At 40.4% G+C, this 27,835-nt stretch overlaps 2 protein-coding genes across 6 annotated transcripts in view; one reads left to right on the forward strand and one right to left on the reverse strand.

Moving 5' to 3' along the window:
• ripor1 (RHO family interacting cell polarization regulator 1) overlaps positions 1-25,845 on the forward strand; it is a 328,143-nt gene extending 302,298 nt beyond the window's left edge. For all 5 annotated transcript variants that reach the window (XM_043707051.2, XM_087995931.1, XM_043707049.2 and 2 more), the window contains 7 exons: positions 5,110-5,245; positions 6,027-6,185; positions 13,105-13,263; positions 15,185-15,381; positions 16,367-16,450; positions 23,036-23,123; positions 24,979-25,845. In XM_043707051.2, coding sequence (XP_043562986.1) covers positions 5,110-5,245; positions 6,027-6,185; positions 13,105-13,263; positions 15,185-15,381; positions 16,367-16,450; positions 23,036-23,123; positions 24,979-25,076 — 921 coding nt within the window. In that variant the 3' untranslated portion in view covers positions 25,077-25,845. The remainder of the gene's footprint in view (positions 1-5,109; positions 5,246-6,026; positions 6,186-13,104; positions 13,264-15,184; positions 15,382-16,366; positions 16,451-23,035; positions 23,124-24,978) is intronic.
• LOC122558739 (uncharacterized) overlaps positions 1-27,835 on the reverse strand; it is a 120,489-nt gene that overhangs the window by 64,303 nt on the left and 28,351 nt on the right. The gene's annotated exons all lie outside the window — the stretch shown is intronic.

Here is a 27,835-nt window from a genome sequence, read left to right on the forward strand (position 1 = left end):
CTTCCTATTCAATGTATCCCAAAATTCTGTGGGAAACTAGGGAAGTGATTGCTTGGCCCCTTGCTGAGATATTTGTATCATAAATAGCCACAGATGAGGTACCAGAAGATTGGGGGTTGTCTAACATGGTGCCATTATTTAAGAAAGATGGTAAGGAAAAGATAGGAAACTATAGGTGGGGGAGCATGACATCAATGGCTAAGATGTTGGAGGGGATTCTGAGACACAGGATTTACATGCATTTGGGAAGGCAAGGACTGATTAGGAATAGTCAACATGGCTTTGTGTGTGGGAAATCGTGTGTCGTGAACTTGATTTTTATGAAGAAGTAACAGAGGATGGATAAAGGCAGAGTGGTGGATGTAAGCTATGTGGACTTCAGCAAGGCGTTCAACAAGGTTCCTCATGGTAGACTGGTTAGCAAGGTTAGATCACATGGAAAAGAGGGAGAACTAGCAATTTGGATGCAGAACTGGTTCAAAAGTAGAAGACAGAGGGTGGTGGTGGATGGATGCTTTTCAGACTAGAGGCCACTGACCAGCAGTTTGCCACAAGGATCTGCTTTTCGTCATGTAAATAAATATTTGGAAGTGAACATAAGAGGTATGGTTAGTGAGTTTGGAGGTGTAATGGATAACAAAGAAAGTTACCTCCAAGTACAACGGGATCTTGATCAGATGGGCCAATGGGCTGAGGAGTGACAGATGGAGTTTAATTTAGATAAATGTGAGGTGCTGCATTTTGGAAAGACAAATTAGGACTTTACGTAATGATAATGTCCTGAGGAGTGTTGCTGAACAAAGAGACCTTGGAGTGCAGGTACATAGCTCCTTAAGTGGAGTCACAGGTAGATAGGATAGTGAAAGTGGTGTGCTTACCTTTATTGGTCAGAGCATTGAGTGTAGATATTAGGAGGTCATGTTGCAGCTCTACAGGTCATTGGTTGCGCCACTATTGGAATATTGCGTGGAATTCTGGTGTCTCTGCTGTAGGAAGGATGTTGTGAAACTGGAAAAGGTTCAGAAAGATTTACAAGGATGTTGTCATGTTTGGAGGGTTTGAGCCAAAGAGCTAAGCTGAATAGACTGGGGCTGTTTTCCCTGGAGTGTCGGACCTTGAGGAATGACCTTATAGAGGTTTATAAAATCACGAAGTGCATGGATAGGGTAAATAGACAAGGTTTTTTCCCTGGGGTGGGAGAATCCAGAACTAGAGGGCATATGTTTAAGGTGAGAAGGGAAAGATTTAAAAGGAATCTAAGGGGCAAACTTTTCATGCAGAGGGTGGTGCATGTATGGAATGGGCTCCCAGAGGAAGTGGGTGGAGGCTGGTACAGTTACACCATATAAAAGTAATCTGGATGGGTACCTGAATAGGAAGGGTTTACAGGAATATGGGCCAAGTGCTGGCAAATGAGACTAGATTAATTTAGGATATCTCAGCGATATGGTTGAGTTAGACCGAAGGGTCTGTTTCTGTGCTGTATATCACTATGACTCTATAAATGCTCTGATTTGAGAGTTGTCCTTAGCCGTTCTGAAGTTATTCTGCAGTACTGCATTCTGTCAGCAGATGACACTGGCATGCTCTAACTTGATTTCACAAGTTATTTTATCCTTTGCAACATTACCACCTGTGGTGAGTAATATAGTGCTGCAGCAGGTGAATTTAATTTTCCATTCAGAATGTAGGTTTCATACTTTTGGCTGTTGTTTAATTTAAGTTTTCTTTTCAAATCGAATGAACAAAATGGTGTAATATGAATGTAGGCAATCCAAATGAAATATGAGGATGCTGCTTGCTGGAAAACTAATGGTGTAACACAGCAACCAACATAGTTAAACAATAAGACAGGTCATTTGTTGCAATTATCCTAAACTTGCTGGTCTATTTCTTACACTTACCATTTTCTCAGCCTAAATGGCATCTTGCCTTTTGCCTCCCTGTTGTTTTTAAGAATTTCTGGGATTACACATTAATACTTCATAAAGTTTGTTAACTAAGAGCCAAAATGTATTTTCACAATACGATAATTGTGGGCGGCACGGTGGCACAGTGGTTAGCACTGCTGCCTCACAGCGCCAGAGACCTGGGTTCAATTCCCGCCTCAGGCGACTGACTGTGTGGAGTTTGCACGTTCTCCCCGTGTCTGTGTGGGTTTCCTCCGGGTGCTCCGGTTTCCTCCCACAGTCCAAAGATGTGCAGCTTAGGTGAATTGGCCATGCTAAATTGCCCGTAGTGTTAGGTAAGGGGTAAATGTAGGGGTATGGGTGGGTTGCGCTTCGGCAGGTCGGTGTGGACTTGTTGGGCCGAAGGGCCTGTTTCCACACTGTAAGTAATCTAATCTAATCTAATCTAATCGTTACAGCAGTGGTAATTAACTTGTCTCAGTGTGGAAATAATTTCTATTATTCAATCTCATTCTTCTATGTAGTCAATTTGATTATTAAAAGCTTCTTTTCTCCAGATGCTTTCTTGCCCCTTCCCTGGTCCATTTTTCCCCTTTTTGTATTTCTTCCTTTATCAGTTTTGACTCTAATTTGCTCCCCTCCTCAGTCTTCTTCCTCAATCGTAAATCACAGTGATTTATGTTCATGGTATGCTAAGGTGCCAGTTGTTCTGTCATCCTCACCATGTTTTAATCAGTTCTCACTTGCTCCAGGTTCTGCCAGAAGTCTAGAACTGTCCTGCTCCAGCTAAGTCTAGTCTGTGGTTTAAACTTCAACATTAATCCTGTAAAAATGAGGATTAAATTGGAATAAAATTTTGTCACTTTGATATCTTCTGGGTATTCTAGTCCCAACCTTTTGCTACAATCAGTGGTAACATACTCTTCACTGAGTTAGATAATTCACAACTCCATTCATTTTAGAAGCTTCAGCATATAAACCAGGCTAAAACTTCAGTATAGACAGGGCATTCCTTCAGAGATGCCATATTTCAGATGAAATATGAAATCTAGAACATGTATGAGCTCTTGAGTTGGACATTAAAAAAAACTCGGCATCAATTTGAAGAAGAGCGGAGGTGTACACTAACCTGTGTAGATACAGGATTTAATGGATATGTAGATACATTCTGAGGTAAACTCTGATGTAGATAAACTGTGATCCCAGTAATCATGTGAGAGTACCCTGCAGAGTGTTTAAAATCACAGAACACCAGGTGTTGTATGATTTTTAACTTTGTCCACCCCAGTCCAATACCGGCTCCTCCAAATCATGCAAAATGTTTAACCTGCCATCTTACTGTTATGGACACATTGTGTAAATATAACCTGAAGGTCCTGCCTGAGCTTCTATGAAGAATCCATGCAATAATGCCCTGGCCAATATTAACCCCTTAACCATTTGGTTGCTGTTTATGGCATCTTGCGGCACACAAATTGGCTGTTACTACTTAATAACAGTGACTAAAATTTAAAGTACAATAAAAGCAAAATACTGTAGATGCTGGAAATCTGAAATAAAAACAGAAAATGTTGGAGAAACTCAGGTCTGACAGCATCTGTGGAGAGAGTTAACATTTCAAGTCTGATATGATTCTTCTTTGAATAATTCTCCAGCACATTTTATTTTATTTCAAAATACTTTTTGTTTGCTTTGATTTGTTTTAAGGCTTACTAAGGTTGTGAAAGACACATCTACCATAATTGTTTTACGCAATGTTGATTAAGTTTTGACCTTTTGTTTAAACATGATGTTTCAGTGATAGAGACGTTCAGCAATATACTTGCTCATCAAAAGAAATTGGTGTTGTGGTGCCTCCTTCATCCTGATCTTCAACAATAAATTGTGAGGGTGCTACATATCTTTGTCATAAAGACTGAAACTATCCGTTCAGCTGCCTCTGCTGTATACATTCCTTCACCAGCCTTTTGGGATAATGGAATGTTTTTCTTAATATCATCTTGTTCATGAGACCCAGCTGACTCACTCTGCCAAACAAACCATTGACCAGCCAACTTTATTTCCTCAGTTCAATATTCATTCAGCTTCAGTCTCCATAGCTGCTGTATTCACAAATTCACCTTAAGGAAAAGCTACTCTTGATCTTTCTGTACCTTACATCTGCTCTCCCAGTTTCAAGCACCCTTTCCTGTTCAAAGTCCTTAAAATTGTTGCTTTTGAAGCTGTGCTCATTTTTCACACAATGTTTTATGTTTGAATTCCTCCAATCAGGTTTCTTGCCCAGCCACAGTATTAAAATAGCCCTTATTAATGTAAAATAACATCCTATATTATTGTGACGGTAATAAATTATCCCTTTCATCCTTAGCTACAGTCTTCGACATACAGTATTCTCCTCTGATTTCTCTCCTCCACTCTCCAGCTGGATGGGACATGCTAACTACATTTTGTTTTGATTTAATATTGTGAAGACTGAAGTCATTGTGCTTGTACGTATCACAAACTTGGTTCCCTGCCTCTTATTTTCATCCCTGACAACCTTGGAGTTGAGTTGGTCCAGAGAAGAAGTTTCCGACCACATATTTGCACAATTGCCCATACTGTCTGCTTCTCTCTTTTGCTATGCCAATGGACTCTGATCCTGCTTTACCCGTTCTGCTGCTGAAAACCGTCATCCGTGCCATTGTTTCTATAGTCTTGTTTGTTTCAGTATTTTTTTGGCTGGCCTCCCACCTTCTATGACTTGGGCTCATCCAAAACTCTGCTTGCATCTTAATTCATTATGAGTGTCATTCATACATCACCATGTGTTAGCTGACCCATTCCCATTCAGTAACACTTATTTTTAAATCCTTGTGTTTTTCAAATCCATCTGCCTTCCCTATCTCTGTTACCTTGTCCAGTTTCAATAGCCCCCAAGTTAACTGCGTTCCATTAAATCTGGCCTCTTGTACGTTTCTGACTGTATAGCTGCCTTGGATTTGCCTCTCTAAACTTCTCCACTTAAGGTGCTCCTTAAAACCTACCGCTTGGATCAGGTTTTTGGTGATCTCTCCTCATCTCGCCACTTGTGAATCTGTATCAATGTTTTTTTTTAGATTTACAATGTTTTTGTTTCTGTTAAGCACCTTGGGGCAGTTTACTGATTTAAATGCATTTTATATACATGCAAGTTGTCAATATCCATTTCATGTTGCAGCAATTGGGTATCTATGGACCACTACGATGCCGGGAGATTTACGCACTGGACAAGCTTCTAAGAGAGGCGCAAGTTCTAGAGACAGTGTCCAGACTGAGTGAGGAGAAAGCCGGGAACATAAACGCTGCTGAGGAGGGTAAGTTGATCCTCTCAAATGAAACGTCATTCGGCATTAACGCATGGCTCTTTGAAGCCTATTCCAGTTGTACACCATCAATTTTGTTTCTCTCTCATAATTGTGAAAGAGAAATGTCATGGTAACCACTTGCAGAAGTCTTGCCTTTTTGTTTCAGGAATTTCAAGTCCTACTCAAGATTTGTGTACAAAACTCCAGAGTCACTCTGCGGTACTAAGGAGTTGATGACTTCTAATTGTAATATTAAACTGAAGCTCAAAATGTCCTTTGGTGGATGCACTATCCTGTGTAGCTGTTTCAAAGTGTCTTGTCCAATATTTATTTCTCGACTTCCATCTAGAACTGATTTATCTGTTACGTGTCACTAACTTTCTAATGGAGCTGGCTATGTGCAAATTGGCTGACACCTTTGCTCCAAGATTGCCTGTACTTCAGAATATTTGGTTGGCCATAGAGTGCATTATGGTTTCATTTGGTATCTTTCTTATCAAAATAAGTGTGAATGAATTGAGTAACCGTATTGTTCTCTGAATTAATTGGCTAAGTTTGGGTGGCTGAGCTTTGTTTGACTAATGGCAGCAATGGGTTGTGAAATATCTCCAGGAGGTGGAAACCGGTTACAACTGAAGTAGACTTCCAGAAGCCAAGTGTTTCATCACAGATCTGTCAAATATCGTTGTGGGAGGGATATGTTGTTTAATGTTTTCTTATTTAAAACCTAACCTTGAAAGGAAGTTGGCACTTAAGTTGTTTTTTTTTTGCTATACATGCTTCCCTTCAGTCATGCCACTGCTGAAAGATAAGACAGTCTTTTCTTTCTGGACACACTGTACCGAGGGCCCGAACCTGTTCAGCGCCACAGTCCAGCGCGTTCTGCAGAAGCTAAACTCGAGCTTTGGGAGTAAAGTGAACGAGCACTACTCTGGCCCAGCAGAAGCAGGTTAGTGGCCACGGTCACCTGGACAGCTTCTAGTTGAAGATACTTTTTGCTGGAGAAATAGATAACAATAAGATCAAGCTTTTGATATATATTAAGCAGGAACCATAAAACTTTCTGGTAAGATCTTCAATAAGGTACTACATAATGGATTCATTATGAAGTATTTCGAATGGGCAAACACATAGCAGAATGGATAGCAAACTGACTACAGAACAGGAAACAGTAGTGGCTAAGAGCAGCTATAGGTTGGTAAATGATGGAAAATATTGTTCCACAAGGATCAGTGCTGACACAAAAACAAATACTGTGGATGTTACAAATCTGAAATAAAAATAAATACTGGAAAAATTCATAAGGTCAGGAAGCATCAGCGGAGAAAAACACAGTTAACATTTACCGTAAATGTTTTGGACCCTAAAGTTGGAGTATTAGATTAGATTTATTTTTTCGATTAGATTACTTTACAGTGTGGAAACAGGCCCTTCGGCCCAACAAGTCCACACCGACCCGCCGAAGCGCAACCCACCCATACCCCTACATTTACCCCTTACCTAACACTACGGACAATTTAGCATGGCCAATTCACCTAACCTGCACATCTTTGGACTGTGGGAGGAAACTGGAGCACCCGGAGGAAACTCTCGCAGACACGGGGAGAATGTGCAAACTCCACACAGTCAGTCGCCTGAGGCGGGAATTGAACCCGGGTCTCTGGCGCTGTGAGGCAGCATTGCTAACCACTGTGCCACCATGCCGCCCACTATTTATTTCCAACTTTGCAAGTAACACCGATGTGGTTAGCACAAAGGAAGAATGTGACAAAATATACGAACATGAATAGCCCAGGATCTCCTGAACAGTGACAATGTTTGTCACATTGCCATTTTGTGTATAAACTCCCCCAGCTCAATGCTGGAAGATTGTGAAATGATGCCGGCATTGACAATTTAACAGTTATTTCGTTATAGACTAATGTGAGGTAATGCTTTTTTCTTTTAGAATAATGATGAGGCCACAAACGTATTGCTTGGATTATAAGAGTTTAAATATTTTTAAAAAGTCCAGGGATTCGTATAATTACAATGAGCAACACAGATTGAAAGGTCATTTTAAATTTTTTTTAAAATCAAACACTGGGGTTTTGAAGGTATAAATTTGAAAAGGAGAAACTAAATGATTTTTTAAAATTCATTCATGTGATGAGGATGTTTCTGGCAAGGCCAGTGTTTATTACCAATCCCTAGTTGCCCAGAGGATAGTTAAGAGTCAACCACATTGCTGTGGGTCTGGAGTCACATGTATGCCAGACTAGCAGTTTCCTTCCCTAAAGGATATTAGTGAACCAGACGAGTTTTTCCAACAATCGACAATGGTTTCATAGTCATCATTAAGTTCTAGATTTTTATTGAATTCAAATTCCATTATCTGTCATGGTGGGATTTGAACCCAGATCCCCAGAACACTCTATGGGTCTCTGGATTAACAGTCCAGCAACACCACTAGACCGTTGCCTCCCTGAAGTATCAGCCCTTAGTTGGCAAACTGTGTGCAGTCCTGGACTCCATATTATAAAAGGATATAGATAGAACATTGAACAGTACAGAACATGATAGGCCCTTTGGCTGTTGATATTGTGCCAACCTTTTATCCTACTCTTAGATCAAACTAACCTACATACGCTACATTTTACTATCATCTATGTGCCTACCCAAGAGCCGCTTAAATGTCCATAATGTATCTGATGCTACTACCACTTCTGGCAGTGCATTCCACGCACTCACCATTCTCTGTGTAAGGAATTTACCTCTGACATCTCCCCTAAACCTTCCTCTAATCCCCTTAAAATAATGCCCCCTTGTGATAGCCATTTCCGCCCTGGGAAAATGTCTTTGGTTATCCATTCTATCTGTGCCTCTCATCATCTTGTACACTTCTATCAAGTCACCTCTCATCTTCCTTCACTTCAAAGAGAAAAGCCTTGGCCTTTCTTCATAAACATGCCCTCCAGTCCAGGCAGCATCCTGGTAAATCTCCTCTGCACCCTCACTGAAGCATCCACATCCTTCCTAAAATGAGGCGACCAGAACTGAACACAATATTCCAAGTGTGGTCTATCAAGTGTTATAACCTTGAGGCTCTTAAAATCAATCTCCTTGCTAATGAAAGCCAACACGCCATACGCCTTCTTAACAACCCTAATCAACCTGGGTGGCAACTTCTCGGGATCTATGGACATGGATCCCAAGATCCCTCTGTTACTCCACACTGTCAATAATCCTGCCTTTAATCCTGTAATCTGCATTCAAATTTGACCTTCCAAATGAATCACTTCACATTTTTCCAGGTTGAACTCCATCTGCCACTTCTCAGCCCAGCTCTGCATCCTGTCAATGTCCTGTTGCAACCTACAACTGCCCTCCACACTATCCATCACTCCACCAACCTTTGTGTCATCAGCAACTTACTAACCCATTCCTCCACTTCTTCATTCAAGTCATTTATAAAAATCACAAAGAGCAGAGGTCCCAGAACAGATCCCTGTGGAACACCACTGGTCACCGAGCTCCAGGCTGAATTATTTCCATCTACTACCATCCTCTGTCTTCTATGGACTAGCCAATTCTGTATACAGCCAAATTTCCCTGTATCCATTGCCTCCTTACTTTCTGAATGAGCCTACCATGGGGAACCTTTTCAAATACCTTGCTAAAATCCATATACACCACATTCATTGCTCTACCTTCATCAATGTGTTTTGTCACGATTCTCAAATAATTCAATAAGGCTTGTGAGGCATGACCTACCCCTCACAAAGCTATGCTGACTATCTCTCATCAAATTATGTTTTTCCAAATAATCATAAATCCTGTCTCTCAGAATCCTCTCCAATAATTTGCCCACCACCAACATATGTCTGACTGGTCTATAATTCCCAGGATTATCCCTATTCCCTTTCTTGAACAAGGGAATAACATTTGCCACCCTCCAATTATCTGGTACTACTCCAGTGGACAGTGAGGATGTAAAGATCATCGCCAAAGGTGCAGCCATCTCTTCCCTCATTTCCTGTAGGTTTATCCCGTTCAGCCCAGGGGACTTATCTATCCTCATATTTTTAAATATTTCCTGCACCTCCTCCTCCTTAACATCAACATTTTACGCTGTACTCACAAACAACAAGGTCCCTCTCACTAGCGAATACTGAAGCAAAATATTCATTAAGAACCTTCTGTACCTCCTCTGACTCCAGGTACAAGTTCCCTTCACTATCCCTAATCGGCCCTACCCTCACTCTGGCCATCCTCTTGTTCCTCACATAAGTGTAGAACGCTTTGGGATTTTCCTTTATCCTCCCTGCCAAGCCTTTTTCATGCCCCCTTCTAGCTTTTCTAAGTCCAATCTTCAATTCCTTCCTAACTACCTTGTAACCCTCTAATGCCCTGCCTGAACTTTGCTTCCTCAACCTTAAGTAAGCTTTTTTCTTTCTCTTGACTAGATGTTCCACATCTCTTGTCATCCAAGGTTCCTTCACCCTACCATCACTTCAGTGCCTCAGTGGGACAAACATATCCAGCACGCACAGCAAGTGATCCATAAACAACCTCCACATTTTTGTTGTGCATTTCCCTGAGAATATCTGTTCCCAATTTATGCCATACAGTTCCTGCCTAATAGCATTGTAATTCCATCTCCCCCAGCTAAATACTTTTTCATACCTTCTGCTCCTATCCCTCTCAATGACAGTAGTCAAGGTCAAGGAGTTGTGATCACTATGACTGAAATGCTTTCCCACTGAGAGTACTGACGCCTGATGTGGATCGATGACAAGCACCAAATGCAATATGGCCTCCCCTCTAGCTGGCCTATTGACATATTGAGTCAGGAATCCTTCCTGGATGCACCTGACAAAGTCTGCTACATTGAAACTATTTGCACTAAGGAGGTTCCAGTCAATATTAGGGAAGTTGAAGTCACCAAGACAACAATCCTGTTACTTCTGCACCTTTCCAAAATCTGCCTCTCTATCTGTCCCTCTGTGTCTCTGTTGCTTTTGGGGTGTCTATAAAAGAACTCCCAATAAAGTGACTGCTCCTTTCCTGTTTCTGACTTCCATCCATAATGGCTCAGTAGACAAACCCACTCGATTAACTCTTTTTCTGCAGCTGTTATACTGATAAGCAGTGCTACTCCCCATCTCTTTTACCTCCCTCCCTATTCCTTTTGAAACATCTAAACCCGGAACATTCAACAACCATTCCTGCCCCTGTGATATGCAAGTCTCCATAATGGCCACAACATTGTAGCTCCAAGTACTGCTCCATGCTCTAAGTTCATCACCTTTATTCCTGACACTAGTTGCGTTAAAATAGGCACACTTCCACCCATCACATTGACTGCAACTTCACCCTATCCTTACTCGGAGATGAAGAGGGAAAAGTGCAAAAAGATTCGAAGGAATGATAACAGAACTTGGAGGATATATTTTTAAGGCCACATGAAGAAAGCTGAGTGTATTTTATTTTTTAGGAAGAAAGAGAAGGCTAAGGAGTGACCTGGTAGAAATTTTGTTTCCTATTTATTTAATTGCTGGGTCAGTATTTATTTCCCATACTTTGAGAAGGTGGTGTTGAGCTGCCTTCTTGAATCACTGGATAGATCCACAATGCTGTTAGGAATAGAATTCTAGAAGTTTGACCTGGTGACACTGAAGAAATGGTGATATACTTCCTAGTCGGGATAGTATGTAGCTTCAAGGGGTATTTGCAGGTGGTGTTGTACCCATGTATCTGCTGCCATTGTCCATATAGATGACAATGGTTGTGGGTTTGGAACTTGCTGTCTAAGGAGCCTTGGTGAATTTCTGCAGCGCATCTTGTGGATGGTGTACACTGTTGATACTGAGAGTTGGTGGTGGAGGGAAGGGAATTTGTCGAGGAGGGTTTGTCTACTGAGTCATTATGGGTGGAAGTCAGAAACCGGAAAGGAGCAGTCACTTTATTGGGAGTTTTTTTTATAGACACCCCAAAAGCAACAGAGACAAAGAGGGACAGATTGAGAGGCAGACTTTGGAAAGGTGCAGAAGTGGATGTGCCAATCAAGTGGGCTGCTTTGTCCTGGATAGTGTCAAGCTTTTTGCGTATTGTTGCAGCTGCAAATAGAGGGGATTCCATCACAATTTTGGAATTTATGATATTGAAAGAGTTCGAGAGGGTGACTGTAACAAAACTTCTTCCATTTATGGAGGAATCAAAAACTCAAGGACATAACATGAGTGTCACTAATAAAACAAACAGGAAATTGAAGAGAACTCTCTTTGTTTAGAGAATGATAAGAATATGGAACTTAATAGCATATGAAGAGCTGAGGCAAATTGTATGGATATTTTTAAAATGGAAAGCTAATAAGCCCATGAGAGAGAAATGAAAGGAGGGATTATACTGATAGAGGGTGGAAGGAGTCATGTGGAGCATAAATGCCAGTGTGGGCCATTTAGGCTGACTGGCCTGTTTCTTACATTAGTTTAATGTAATTTGATCTGTTTTAGCCTAAGTCTGGTTGAAAGGGTTTGAGAAAGGAATGCAAGTTGAAACCTCCTGCACCATCCTAATTAATCATAAATTACAATTAAAGCAATTTTATCAATCTCCACAGACATCGATATAATGCAATGAAGATCTTTAAGAACCATAGCTTTAAAGGCAGCTGTTTATTTCAAACTCTCATACTTACCACTCAAAATATCCCAAAATGTTTTCTGAAATAGATTAATCTAAATTGAAATTGCATTGATTAGAACTAATTGCTTTCATCATCTTGCTAGCCTGATTTTAAAGAAAATTCTTTCCACATGTTAGTTTCACCTTTCAATAATCTTTTTCTGTATCTTCTGCACAATTAACATACAGGTAATCATACCTTGTAATCCAAACCCCACATTTCCTCAATTGCTCTGGATGCTCCTCGATAGCTGTGGCAACTGAAAGTTTTCTACTTTCGTCAGCACCAGTGTTTTATGAAGTAAAGCACGATCTCCTCCTAATTTCTGATTTTTCTTTTACTTGTTACCACTAAACATTGTTGCAATTGTTTCACGTTAGTATCACTAATGACCCTTAGATCAATCTCATTGTCCATTAACAAGATCCTTTTAAGTAAGATTCATTTCTTGGATATTTTTGATGTGCTTTCCATTTGTCCACATTGATTTTCATCTGCCACCTTTCTGTTCAATTGCTAAATATATCCAACTTGTCTTGTAATAATTGCTTGTTGTCCGGGGGGCGGTTTATCAAGATGACTTAACTTCACCCAACTAAATCTGTGCAGGTTGCAATCAAAGATAAGTTTTAGAGAGAAACAAGGCTAGCTAGCAAGCCAAGTTCTGAAGAAGAGTCGTATTAGTCTGAAATGTTAACCTTCTGTCTCTCTCCAGGGATGCTGAATTTCTGCAGCACTTTGTTTTTGTTTTAGATCGCCAGCATCCACAGTACTTTGTCTTTATTAATTAGGTAGCTGCTCTATCCCTGTCTTGGGCTCACATTTTCTCCAAGTTCACTGGCACTTAGAGTCCCAAAGATGATATTACACTGCAAATAGGCTGAGATTCAGCCACCTGTAAGTGAGGATAAGCTGTGAATTCTATCTGATGCGCCACTAGATTCAAATGGTTTATTTCAACTATGTTCCATTGTGCCATACTGCCTAACTCCGAAATTAAACAGAACTGACCATTTGAGCAATTTATTTTGCTTTCAAATATGATCAATTTAACTGTAAAGCGATTTTGAAAAAGAGAACTATATTCAATAAACATTTCAGCTTAGACTCTGCTGCAGACTGAGGCACTTACTCTGCATACAGATTTTAATCATGCGTTTAGTAAAACAATTCGGTCATTTAATCTGCTCTTTCTTAACAGTTTTTATTAAACTAGTGGAGAGGTTTTTGGACAGAACATTGCCAAAACGTGCTCGAAGTGGAAATGTGGAATTCCTGACTATCTTCCAATACTTGAATCACATTGAGGAGCAGAATGTGCCCTCCTTACCTGCCTATATCATGGAGGTAGCTGATGAAGGTACTTTTCTAATGTTCTTTATGCAGCTTCACCCCTAACTCCAGCCTCGCATTAGTAATTCTCTCCTCCTTGTGCTCCTCCATTTTTGTGTCAGCAAGTCTCTTTCTGAATCTCTATTCAGTTTGTGCAGCAATCAGAATTCTGCAGTATAGCTTATCAGGTGATCAACCTGGCAGTCACTGCTGACCATCCATACCCTAGATATGAGGAAGAAAACATTGGACTTGGTAAGAAGGATTGCATCTCTGTGATATTCCCCCATTGATCTCTGAGCTCTGGAGGTCAGTGGAGGGATAATGAATACAGTAAATTGGCATTGTGCTCACAGGAACCCTTCCTATAGCAGCATTCTGGACTGCCTGGGTGTACACTGTTTTCATTAATGCAGATCGACTTTGACATTGTTGGGGATATTATCAAGTTGATATCCCCAGTGCTTTGGATAGATTTGTGTAGGGTCCAGTTAACCATGATGAGTGCATTTTGCTTTCTAGAATTAACTATCAACTCAGAAACGTCTCAATACAGTGACTTATTCCTGGAATGATTTCCATGTTTTATAAGATTAATAAATGTTCCAGTTAGGGTTGACGTTTCTTTTAAATGGTTGCTGAGGGTTTAGAACAACACAAAACAGCCCTGATGTTAGTTTCACAAAAGTCTTTGCCTGGATTATACTTCTATGTGGTTTTTGTGCATGCCTGTCTATGTGATGCAACTGTATGTAGACTCATGGATTGTCCCCCTTGTCCTCACCTACCACCCCACATCCATCGTATCATCCTTAAACATTTATGTCAAGTCCAACTAGACCTCACCACAAAGAACATCAACCCCTCCCCACCCCGTCTGCCTTCCTCAAGGACTGTTCCCTTTGCCTTGGTTTGCGCCACTCGCGTTTCTCTCCACACCCCCCAACCCCCTCAAAAAAACCCCAGGCACCTTCCCCTGCAACTGAAAAAGATGCAAAACCTGCCAGCCCACCACCTCCCTCTCATATCCATCCAGGGCTCCAAACAGACCTTCCAGGTAAGACAGAGGTTCACTTGCCTCTCCTTCAACCTAGTTCACTGTATCCAGTGCTCCCGGTGTGGTCTTCTCTACCTCCAGGAAGACCAAACGTAAACTCCAGCGCACGTTTCACCAAGCATTACAGCCGGGTTCGCAGACCTGACCTCCCAGTCACCGTCCATTTTAATTCGCCTTCCCAATCCCTTTCTGACATGACCATCCTTGGCCTCCTCCAATGTCACAATGAATCAGACATAAATTGGAGCAATAACACCACATCTTCTGCCTGGGCAGTCTACAGCCCAGAGGACTCAACATTGAGTTCTTTAGTTTCAAATAACCCCATCCCCCAACTCCCTTTCCAGACCCTCACACACCTTCCTTCCTTCTGATCAACCCTTCCTTCCAGCTACCAACCAGATTCATTCCTCCCATTGACTAACCAAGTCATACCCTCTACCTGACTTCACCTATCCCCACCTCACCACCCTTCCTCCACCACCTCCCCTTTATCTGCAGCTCCCCCTACACACACCCGAAACATTGACTTCTTGACCTCCTGATGCTGCCAGGCTTGCTGCTTGTCTATCGTGGATTATGCTTGGCTGCAAAATCTCTGACTTAGATGAGGCATTTTCTTCTTCCTCCCCTCTCAACACCCCCACCTTGATTGCAAACAAAGACTTAGAATGCCTGTAATGATGTGGGTGTGTGTAGGTGTGGGTACATAAAGCATCAAGTTTAGGCTTACCTCTCAAATAAGCACCTAACAATCCTGTCCAGTCACAAACATACTGCATAGCCACTCAAGTGAGATATCAGGTTGTGTTTTTTCTACTGATATTGAAAATGTCCATGACTATTTTGTGATTTTTTTTCTCCCCATCACCTCACTCCCCATTCCTCACAGTATTCTTGGTTCAGAATCTACAGTCCTCTGATAGGGATGTGGTATTGAAGAATCTGAAACATCTCTCAGGGACCCAGCTCCAGAAGGACGGTCTGAAAGCCATGGGTCTGCTTCTATTGGAGGACAACACTAAGATCGGCAACACAGTTGCCTCTGTGCTGAAAAACCTGTCAGAAGACTCCAAGTTCAGAGAGAAAGTTAGTAGCTAAGTCTAAAGGCAGTTGCTTTGCTCACTGCTAACTTGGCTGATTAGGTCCAACAACTTTGGTATCTGTACGGGTATCTGTATTTGTCTTTTATTTGTCAACTATGGAGCAGTGTTTGAAATTAATATGAGGACCAGTATTGTAACTGAACTGGTGAGGCTGTTATCGGAGCTAGTGTTTGTACCCAAGTAGGTTAGGTTGCCAGTAGTGAGAGTGCATTGTCCCTAAGAAGTGAGACTCTAATAGTACCAAAGCAATACAATTGCAAAGTGGTTTCATTGATAGTAACACTGTGTTCCCCTGAATATAGAAAATGTATCATGATCTAATGTAAAACTTTAAATTCTGCAAAGAATTTGTTTTGTGTATGAGAAACTATTTTCTTTATTTGGACAACCAAGAACAATGGGCAGTAATCTTAAAATAGCACTCAGCCATTTTGGATTGAAATCATGAAACATTCTTTTATGTACAGTAGTAGAAATCTTGAACTTTCCAATAGTCTGGTTGTTGCATCAAATTGACTTTGAAGACTTGAAATTAATTGTTATTTATTATGTGAAAGTATTGCACAATGTGGAGCAAAGGCTGTCAAATTAAATTGCATAATCTAATGAAATGCTAGTTCATTCTTGAAGAGTTGAATAGCCTACCCCCTGTTCCTAATGTCTTGTTGTGGTGTAATGTTGTTTCAACCTAAATCTTGTTTGAGTCCAGCCAGACATCTGAATGAATTAAAAGACTCTGGTGGCTTAATACCATTGTCACAAAAGGTATGTAAGTATTGTGGGTCCTCCACCAAAGTGCGGAGATTCATGGATTTACAATGCCGGATCCTTGTTAGCACTTCATCAATGACATGAAAAATGGTTGTTTGTGTTTAAAATATCTGGACTTAGATTCTATCAGCATTAATCTGAAATCTGGTAGACAATTTGTTTTGTGCAATGGACTAATCATGTGCATTTGTTTTTAGGCTCTGGTTTGTTACTTGGAACTGCTTGAGGATGAGGATGGACAGCTGAGAAAAGTAGGATGCACAGCACTGGCACATTTAAAGGTGTGAGCACTTCAGTTTAAGTTAGTCAAAATAAACACATTTACTACCATACAAATGGTACAACACAGAAGGGAGCCATTCAGCTCATCTTGTAAAAAGCCACTCAGATGCCCTATCTAGTCCTTGCAAATGACCCATAGCCTTGCAGCTTACAACTCTTAAGGTGCAGATTCAGGTACCTTTAAAAAGAGTTCAGTGTCTCTGTCTCCATCACCAATTCAGGCTGTGAATTCCATACACTCACCATCCTCTGTGTAAACAAGCTTTTCTTCACATCTTTCATCCTTCTGCCACATAGCTTGAATCTGTGTCCTGGTTGTCGAACTCTGTGCTGGGGAAACAGGTTTCTCCTGTCTACTCTCTTTGAGGCACACAAAATTGTGAAGAGTAATCATGTCATAAGACATAGGAGTGGAAGTAAGGCCATTCGGCCCATCGGGTCCACTCCGCCATTCAATCATGGCTGATGCGCATTTCAGCTCCACTTACCAGCGTTCTCCCCGTAGCCCTTAATTCCTCTAGACAACAAGAATCTATCGGTCTCGGCCTTGAAGACATTTAGCGTCCCGGCTTCCACTGCACTCCGTGGCAATGAATTCCACAGGCTCACCACTCTCTGGCTGAAGAAATGTCTCCGCATTTCTGTTCTGAAATGACCCCCTCTAATTCTAAGGCTGTGTCCACGGGTCCTAGTCTCCTCGTCTAACGGAAACAATTTCCTAGCATCCACCTTTTTCCAAGCCATGTATTATTTTGTACGTCTCTATTAAGTCTCCCCTTAATCTTCTAAACTCCAACGAATACAATCCCAGTATCCTCAGCCGTTCCTCATATGTTAGACCTGTCATTCCAGGGATCATCCGTGTGAATCTCCGCTGGACACGTTCCAGTGCCAGTATGTCCTTCCTGAGGTGTGGGGACCAAAACTGGACACAGTACTCCAAATGGGGCCTAACCAGAGCTTTATAAAGTCTTAGTAGTACATCTCTGCTTTTATATTCCAACCCTCTTGAGATAAGAGACGACATTGCATTCGCTTTCTTAATCACGGACTCAACCTGCATGTTTACCTTTAGAGAATCCTCGACTAGCACTCCCAGATCCCTTTGTGCTTTGGCTTTATTAATTTTCTCACCATTTAGAAAGTAGTCTATGCTTTTATTCTTTTTGCCAAAGTGCAAGACCTCGCACTTGCTCACGTTAAATTCCATCAGCCATTTCCTGGACCACTCTCCCAACCTGTCTAGATCCTTCTGTACCCTCCCCACTTCCTCAGTACTACCTGCCTGTCCACCTAACTTCGTATCATCGGCAAACTTCGCTAGAATGCCCCCGGTTCCCTCATCCAAATCATTAATATATAATGCGAACAGCTGTGGCCCCAGCACCGAACCCTGCGGGACACCGCTCGTCACCGGCTGCCATTCTGAAAAAGAATCTTTTATCCCAACTCTCTGCCTTCTGTTAGACAGCCAATCCTCAATCCATCCCAGCAGCTCACCTCGAACACCATGGGCCCTCACCTTGCTCAGCAGCCTCCCGTGTGGCACCTTATCAAAGGCCTTTTGAAAGTCTAGATAGACCACATCCACTGGGTTTCCCTGGTCTAACCTACTTGTTACCTCTTCAAAAAATTCCAACAGGTTTGTCAGGCATGACCTCCCTTTACTAAATCCATGTTAACTTGTTCTAATCAGACTCTGCTCTTCCAAGAATTTAGAAACCTCATCCTTAATGATGGATTCTAGAATTTTACCAACAACCGAGGTTAAGCTAATTGGCCTATAATTTTCCATCTTTTGCCTTGATCCTTTCTTGAACAAAGGGGTTACAACAGCCATCTTCCAATCATCCGGGACCTTTCCTGACTCCAGTGACTCTTGAAAGATCTCAACCAATGCCTCTGCTATTTCCTCAGCCACCTCTCTCAGAACTCTCGGGTGTATCCCATCGGGGCCAGGAGATTTATCAATTTTAAGACTTTTTAACTTTTCTAGCACTATCTCTTTCGTAATGGCAACCATACTCAACTCAGCCCCGTGACACCCTTTAATTTTTGGGATATTACTCATGTCTTCCACTGTGAAAACTGACGCAAAGTACTTGTTAAGTTCTCCTGCTATTTCCTTATCTCCCATCACTAGGCTTCCTGCATCAGTTTGAAGTGGCCCAATGTCTACTTTTGCCTGTCGTTTGTTTCTTATGTACTGAAAGAAACTTTTACTATTATTTCTAATATTACTGGCTAGCCTACCTTCATATTTGATCCTCTCATTTCTTATTACACTCTTTGTTATCCTCTGTTTGCTTTTGTATCCTTCCCAATCTTCTGATTTCCCACTGTTCTTAGCCACTTTATAGGATCTCTCTTTTTCTTTAATACATTTCCTGACTTCCTTTGTCAGCCAAGGTTGTCTAATCCCTCCCCGGTTAATCTTTCTTTTCTTGGGAATGAACCTCTGTACAGTGTTCTCAATTATACCTACAAACTCCTGCCATTTTTGCTCTACTGTCTTCCCGGTTAGCCTCTGCTTCCAGTCTATTTTAGTCAGTTCCTCTCTCATGCCCTCATAATTACCTTTATTCAACTGTAACACCATTACATCCGATTTTGCCTTCTCCCTTTCAAACTCCAGACTGAACTCTACCATATTATGGTCGCTACTTCCTAAGGGTTCCCTTACTTTAAGATCTTTTATAGAGTCTGGTTCATTGCAAAGCACTAGGTCCAGAATAGCCTGATCTCTTGTGGGCTCCATGACAAGCTGTTCCAAAAAGCCATCCTGTAAGCATTGCATGAATTCCCTTTCTTTAGATCCACTAGCAACATTATTTACCCAGTCCACCTGCATCTTAAGCCTTTTCTGTTCCAGGGAAACCAATCCAGTCTCTCCTCGTAGATATAATTCTCCAGCCTTGACAACATTCTAATAAATCTCTGCACTCTCTCCAGAGCAATTACATTCTTCCTGTAATGAGGTGATCAGAACTGCACACAATACTCCAGTTGTGTCCTCATCAGTGGATATACAGTCTCAACATTATATCCCTATTTTTGTATTTTTTTCCTCTGTCAATGAAAGAGAGTATTCCATATGCCTTTTTTACAACCTTGTTCACCTATACTGCTACCTTTAGGGATCTGTGTACTTGGACACCAAGATCTCTCACTTCAACTACTCCTCTCAGCATATTCCCATTTATTGTGTATTCCCACTTACTGTTTGACCTCCCTAAATGCGTTACTTCACATTTACCAGAGCTGACCTCCATCTATCACTTTCCTGTCGACGCCACCAACCCATCTACAGTATATAACTTCGGGGCTTATAGCGACCCTCTACACTATCCACTACATGGCCAATTTTTGTGTTGTCTGCAAATTTCCCAAATGTGCACCCCACGTTCAGGTCTAAATCATTAATGTATAAATCAAACAGCAGGAATCTCAACACTGAGCCCTGCAGAACACCACTTGAAACAGCTTTCCATCTGCAAAGGCAGCCATCGACCATAAGCCTTTGTTTCCAGCTTTGAATCCAATTCAACACATCAGCCTATATCCCTAGGCTTTTACTTTTCTGACCAGTCTGCTATGTGGAACCTTGTCAAATGCCTTACTAAAATCCATATAGATAACAATCACTGCAGTACTCTCATTGATCTCCTTGTCATTTGCCCAAAGATTTCAATCAAATTTGCGAGGCATGACTTTCCCTTAACAAAGCCATGCTGACTATCTCTGACTTGTCCATGCCTTTCTAAGTGACAGTTTATCTGAGATCTCAAGATTGCATTCTAACAACATGTCCATCACTTAAATAAAACTGACTGGCCTATAATTGTTTGACATTTCCTTTGTAAGTACCCTTAGAGCCATAATGATACTGACTCAGCTCCTCTGAAAATGACAATAACTGAAGACTGAAAAGTAATTTTGCCGCTGTCACTAATTCCTGAATTACTGTGTAGATATATCAGGTTGTTTAATGATCAGCTTTAAATGCAACAGAAAAAGCTATCCTCATACCTGACCCAGTTCTCAATATTGCATGCTCCTATTATGAATTTTTAAAACAAGAATGTGATTATTTTTCAAAATGTCTTTCTGGGATATCAACCTGCTTCTGCAGCTTCCAATGTATAACTCAGTTTACCACTTACAATATATACATGTTTGTAGTCTTGTAAAATAACTGAATTAGATTAAAGGACAGGAACAATTCATAAAGTATCAACCTTATGCCACACGATTAAGAGAAACAGTTGAAATTTCAGGTCATTTAAAAAAGAATTAAGCAAGTTACTGGTCTCTATCATGATCGCAGATTATGGAATTTTCTCTCCAGGATGTTTGGCTGGTTATTTTTAGCTTTTCTTCAGTTTTCTTCTTTTTGGGAAGTGATAGGACCTTATAATATTTTTGAATTCTAATGGGCAATGAGTGAGGTATACAGCTGACCAGTCCAATATCTATAGTATCGAGACAGGTTTGAGTTTTGAGTGAGCACCTTTCATCAGAACTGAAAGCAAAATTGAACAGAAAGTTCAGAAAATTAATGCACTAATGAGAGAAGAGCTTGACAAATGCCTGCAAATTGCTCTGTAGGAACGGGAAATGTAGAAAACCATCATTAAGACTCTTTTGATGAGCAGCAATTCAGCAAAGGAATGTATTCTACAAGTACCTGCCCTGAGCGGAGGGGAGGAAGGCACTACTTGTGCATTGTAAATGAGAGTACCTATGTCCTGTAGGGTTGACTGACAGTGCTTATAAGAGTGAATGCCCTCTCATCCCTCTCCTAAGTTAACTGGGGGCACACAGTAGTGCAAGTGAGCTGAGTGATTGAAGTTGATTCATAAGGTAATGCTTCTTAAGGGAGTTCATGACAATATTACAATGGCTACACCCATTCCATTGATGTCACACACAGGACAAATTCTACTATAGAGAGAGCAGCTGGATCCATACCAGTTTTCTCAAGTCCTAGTAAATTTATCTGAACAAATGTAATAATAAGTATGACTACTATCATTACAATAAACCACTTTATCTAAGAATAGTGCCTGTTCTGTAGATGTTTAGTGTATCTTCTACCACTAATCATTATGTAGGTCCAAGACAAAACAAGGGAGAATTGGGTGGCAGCAAAATACCTAAAACAAGAAACCTTGCTCAGTACTACATGCTGATAGAATCAAAGAAAGTAGGAGCAGGGGCAGGCTATATGGCCCTTCAAGCTTTCTGAACCATTCAATGTGATGATGGTTGATCATCCAATTCAGTAACCTTTCCTGCTTTCTCTTTAGCCCTGAGAACTTTAACTGACCCCTTGAAACCATTCAATGTTTTGACCTCAACTCCTTTCTGTGGCAGAAAACTTTACAGGCTCACCAGGCTTTGGGTAAAGAAATTTCAGACCTAAATGGCATATTGCATATCCTTAGACTGTGACATCTGGTTCTGGACTACCCAGCCATCAGGAACAGCCATCCTGCACTTACCCAGTCTGGTCCTGTTAAAATGTTTCTGAATTCCCCCGCACGCTTCTCACTGCCAGTGACTATCGACCTAACCAATCCAGTTTCTCTTCATATGTCATTCCTGTCATCCAAGGAATCAGTTTGTTGCACTCCCTCTAGAGAGAGAATATCCTTCTTCAGATCAGACCAAAACTGAACATAATATTCTCAGTGTGGTACATCAAGACCCTGTATAATTGCCCAAGACGTCCCTGATCCTGAATTAAAACCCTCTGGCTATGAAGGCCAACATACCATTTGTCACCTTGACCGCCTGCAGCACCTGACCAGCATGTTTACCTTCAGTGACTGATGTACAAGGACACCTACGTTTTGTAGCACATTTTCCCCCCTCAATTCATAGCCATTTGAATAATTGCCTTCCCGTGTTTTCCTCCCAAAGTGAATAACTTCACATTTATTCACATTATACTGCATCTACTGTGTTTTTGCCCTCTTGTACAGCTTGTCCTAATCACACTCTAGCATCTCTGCTTCCTCCTCACAGCTCATCCTCCCGTCAGCGTTTTATGTGGGACCTTATCAACAGCCTTCTAAAAGTAAACCATATCTGCTGGCTCCCCTTTATCCATTCTACTGGAAAAATTTCAGTAGATATGTTGAACATGATTTCCTTTTTGTAAATCCATGCTGACTCTGCCTGATCAAGGTACTTTGCGGTATTTACCACCTGTATCAGGATTGGTCATCGAGGTAACCAGATTGTTTGAGTTGGTGCAGATTTTGAGAAGTACAATGAAATGCATAATTAGCACTTTTCTACTTATGAATTTGTTATTTTCTTCAGTTTCCCAGCTATCTAATTAAACTCCTTTACCTATAAATAGTCTGCTGTTTCTCCTTGCTTCCCTTCAGTTCATTTCTGATACAAAGTCATACCCAAAACCTCCTATTTGCAACAAATGGAAATGGATTGTAGAAAACCATTTGAGTTTTGAAAATTATCTTGGCAAAAGAAACGATAAATTGATTAATTCTAGGATTAGTAAAGATCATGAATTCTGCTGAGATTTTTCTTTTAACTTAATTTGTTTTATTCAGGCCAAAGAGAGTATCGATCAACTAGTCTACCTTTGCCAGACTGATAAAGAAGTTCGTGATGTTGCTAAACAGACCCTCCTATCTTTTGGTAAGGTTTGTAGTTGTTATTACAAATTCAGTACTTGCATGTTACGTGAATTTAATTCTGTTCAGTGTCTGATGGGACAAGTTACTGGGTGCTTCACCTTTGTGTATCTCGTCAATAACTGGAGGAGATCTATGAACTGCTGATATCTTGTCTGATTTTGTTTTAAATTGCTTTAAGCTAAATTAAAAATACAAAGCTAAGAATTTACACATTTTTAAGATTTAATATGACCTTTGGTCAAATTGGAAGCGAAGTTACCTTGAGAGGTCATCACTTTTGTGACCTGCAGGGAAATTTCTTGATTCTGTTCTTTTTCCGTCTATTCCTATTTATCCTCAGGATCCTTTCCAATAATTGAGAATGTGATGTTTGGTGATTTAATAGGCCCTGGTTCTCAGACCAAACTCTGATCATCAGTAGAACTAGGTGGATGTCTGAACAAGTTCTAATAATATAAATCTAGATCCAAAATGTGCCCACAATGTGAATCATGGAGCACAGTTGTACTTTTAACAAAAATCAGGTTTGATTGCCTCACTATTTGAAACACACTAAGCTTCATTCGGAGGCTCACTGAAGATGTTGCCTAGTATGGTGATGAAACACCTGAAAACAAACCTTCCTGCTCAGCGAGCAAACCTACATCCATACACTAAATTTTTAGAAAATGGCCCAATGTTTTGGAACAGATAGATTCACTCATACCATGACAGTGATAAAAATATACTCACATTAAGTTCTCGTAATACTCACCCTCAATTGATGTTCATGGACTGTACGTTTTGGTTAAAGAAGCATTTTCTTTGATGAAACTGGTATTTAGTCCATCTTGAAAAGCAGGAGATTGGCTTTTCAAGTATGTTTCATAGTGCCATTTTAAGCATAATGGGCTGAATGGCCTCTTTGTGTGCCCTAACATTTCTGTGATTCTGTTAAATCCAATGTCCATACTCCATCCTATTTCTTCCACTGTATCCGTTTATTCACTGCCACTGTTATACATACTTAAATTATCTTGGTTTTATATAAGGTTCTTGTTTTGATGAGTCCCATATGATGATTGATATGGGACTCATCAAAATCTTGATAATACAAGAGGGGGAAGTGAAGTGAACGAGATTGTTGGGGAGGAATTCCACAGCATTGTTCAAGGTGTCAACTTTAGTTTGATAACACAACTGAGTGAGACAACATTCTTTGAATCACAATCTAAGAGCATGATCAAGTAATGCAGGCCTAATATTCTGCGAAATTGCTGTACTATCTGAAATGCTAACTTTCAGATGAAACATTAAACTGAATGACTGTCCTTGTCAGATGAGCACATTGAAAAGCAGATAAGTAGCCCAGAAATAGTGGGAATAGGCCATTCCGCCCTTTCAGCCTTCTCTGTCCTTCAATATGATCATGGCCAATCATCCACCGCAATATTCTGTTTTCTCCCCATACCCTTTGATCTCTTTAGCCCTAAGAATTATACCTAACTCCCCCTTGAGAATAGTCAATGTTTTGGCTTCAACCACCTTCTGTGACAGGGAGTTCCAATGGTTCACCACTTAGGGGGAAGAAATTTCTCAGCTCAGTTTTAAATGGCCTTCCTGTATCTTCAACTGTGACCCCTGCTTCTGGACTTCCAAGCCATCAGGAACATCTTCCCACATTTTCTCTGTCTAGAATTTTATGGGCTTGTATGAGATTACCTGCATTCTTCTACATCTAATAAATATAATCCCAACAGATCCAATCTCACTTTGTACATCCGTCCATTCCCATCTTACCTACAGTTACTGTGATTTATGTATTACTGTTCTTGTCATCTATATAAAGTGATTTTTTTTTCCCAATGCTCTGACAGGTGAAGAAGGTAAAGTTGCCTACAAACAGATGGAAGAGTCATTGGATAGTATGCACATGCTCCTGGGATCAGTCAGTATGGCCAGTACAGCTTTCTAACTGGGGGCACTTAATGTTTAGCAAAGAAAACGGCCAGCGTCTTCCTGAAAGGAGCTTCTGAAGCAACGTGGCTTTTGTTTCCAAACCATCAAGTAATCTAAAAGCTAAGCTACATCGAGTTTCCAATATTTCAGATGTAGCAGCATTCGTAACTTTTCCTAGGTTTGGGAGTGGGCTTGGGGGAAAAAGGGAAATGCTACCATTTGGAAAAGTCACTTTCAGCAGTTTCCCAAAGTATCTGGGAAACATTGGCAAAGCAATGCTAATTTATCACGTATGACAAAAGATATCCCAAAAGCCAACTTGGAGGAGATCTCCTGGTAAAAGAAACTATGAACAAATTGGGACTCGGTGGAAATGCACTTTGAACAATTGAATGTGTGAATGATCCACATAAGAGTGGTTAACCTTGACAGAGGAAAGATCCTGGCAGACAGATTACTCTAAAAGCCACAGCTGAAATATTTACCTACAATTCTGCATGTCTTGCTTCTTGGAGGCAGGAAACTAAAGTGCTGCTTCACGACCAAGTGCCTAGTGTTAAGGTGGAGAGCATTCAAGTATTACATGTACAATAAAAAGGTCCAGTTTTTTTTATTTAATATTGAATTAAATTGCAGTAAGAAGATAAACTGCAATTTTGAGTTTGTAAACCTGTCTTACTATTTTCCACGTGGTGCAGTAAATAGATATACTTTGATTTTCTATATAAATGTATTATGTAAGTAAAAGTGAATTGTGATCATAAATAAAATTTCATTAAATGCGATGCTGTAATATCCTAAAAGTTCAAATCATTTTGTTTGAGATTTTTCAAATAGCAAGATATAGCTCCATATTTCTACCCTTCAAAATCTTGACTCGAGCATTTTAAAGGGTCTTATTGCAATTATTTAGAAATGCAATGTTTACACTGAACCATCAATGAAATGAAAGATGAGTTGATATGCTTTTACTGATATTAGTTTAGGAAAGCATAATTGCCAAGCTCTGTGAGAAACCATAAAAATTGAACATACTCCCAATCTTGTTTGTGTCAAGTAAGTGATGGTACTGCTGAAAAGGTAGAGCTCTTTTAGCAGTGCACTAGAATCTAGGAAGAGGCTTGAGCTTCTCGAGCTAATGAAACTGAAGAATGTACAATGTGTCAACATGTGATATTACACAATACATTACAGTGCCAATGGATTATACATGGCAAAGGTTAAGAAGTGACATAGTTGTGAGTGGCCAAACTTGAGCTTAACACCTCTTTGCAATATTAGTTCTAAATATTATTTTTACTCATTTAAATGTTCCATTGCCTTGTCTTAATATTCTGGATTTGCTTTGTCCATATTTTTAAAATGGAAATGTGAATGACTTGTCTGTCTCTGCTTTGTTAACTACCATCTGTTCATGCCGTAGAACTTAAACTTAACTTCCTCATATCTTATCTCTACATCTTGGGTCAGTTTTGCTGCCGCTGTTTGCACCTGCATAAATATATGTGTGGGCTTCTAGTGTAGTGAACAAGATTTAATCCAGCACTCAGTCTTGCATGATTATCGTAATCAACAACTCCTTGCAATTGTTGTGTCATGAAGGCAAACACCTAATAAGGAGGAGCAAGAATCAAGGAAAATATTTAAGAAGATATAATTTATGAAGGGAAAGTACCTGTTACTACAAGCTGTTCTACATAAGTAAAATAGTTAACAAGTATTAATACTCCTTCACAACATTCAGTGGTAAAATATGCATGGAAGTACTGGAAATGCCAAACCAACTTTGTAAAACTTATGTAGGTGCTTCCCAGAGATGCTTTTAGCTATGTTCCTGGACATCTCACTGTGACTTTGCAGTTGTTGCTGGGGTGGGATGGGATGGGATAGATATGTCTATTAATGTTAATCCTGGACTCCTGATCAATTTCAAATCATCCCCAGGATGTTACTGGTCCTCTGGTCTACAGAGGTCTTTAGCACACTTCACCACTGGGTTTCTTTAGACACCCTTCACTGGAGGAATGACTGATCATCTTACCAGAAAAGTGACAGGATAAGTTGGGAAGACACCTTGCAGTCTTTTTGTATTCTCACTCCTGTGTCTGCACCAACTCTAGTGTACATATTCAAGGATATAATGGAAAAGCCCGGCATAATCTGGGGCAGCTAACAAAAGATACCTGTCATTTTTTAATGCTGTATCTGATAAAATTGTGCTCTCTGGTACTCAAAACATCCATCCCCCTAAAAGTAAAACTTTTTTTGTGAAAAAGGTTGAATTGCAGAATTTGCTCAACTGCACCATATCTGGGATTTCAGCTTGCATGCAACAAAGTTAGGTTGAATGAAACCATTTCTTGTCAAGTTACAATTGCATTTATATATATCTTCAAATCAACTTGTTCACTTGTGCTGTTACACTCCTTTGGAACAGATATGACTTTGATCTTGTGAGGAAGTTACCACTGCAGTACAAGAATTCCACAATTGCGTTTATATAGTGTATTTAATGCAGTAATACATTGTGAGGTGCATCACAGGCACAATCAAATAAATTGACTGAGACACCGATATGAGGACAGATAACCACATGTTTTAAGGAATGTCTTCAAGGAAGAGAGAGAGAGAGAGAGAGACAGAAAGGTTTAGGCAGAGAATTCAAGAGCCTCAGGCCTTGACAGCTAAAAAGCATGACCATCAACAGTAAGGCAGCAACAGGAGTGTATGCAGAAGGGACCAGTGTTTCAGGCATTGAATTTTCTCAATGTTGCA

This window comes from Chiloscyllium plagiosum, unplaced genomic scaffold (genome assembly GCF_037043375.1).
Source record: "Chiloscyllium plagiosum isolate Xiang-an unplaced genomic scaffold, Cpla_swu_hap1 HiC_scaffold_17, whole genome shotgun sequence".
Taxonomy (NCBI): domain Eukaryota; kingdom Metazoa; phylum Chordata; class Chondrichthyes; order Orectolobiformes; family Hemiscylliidae; genus Chiloscyllium; species Chiloscyllium plagiosum.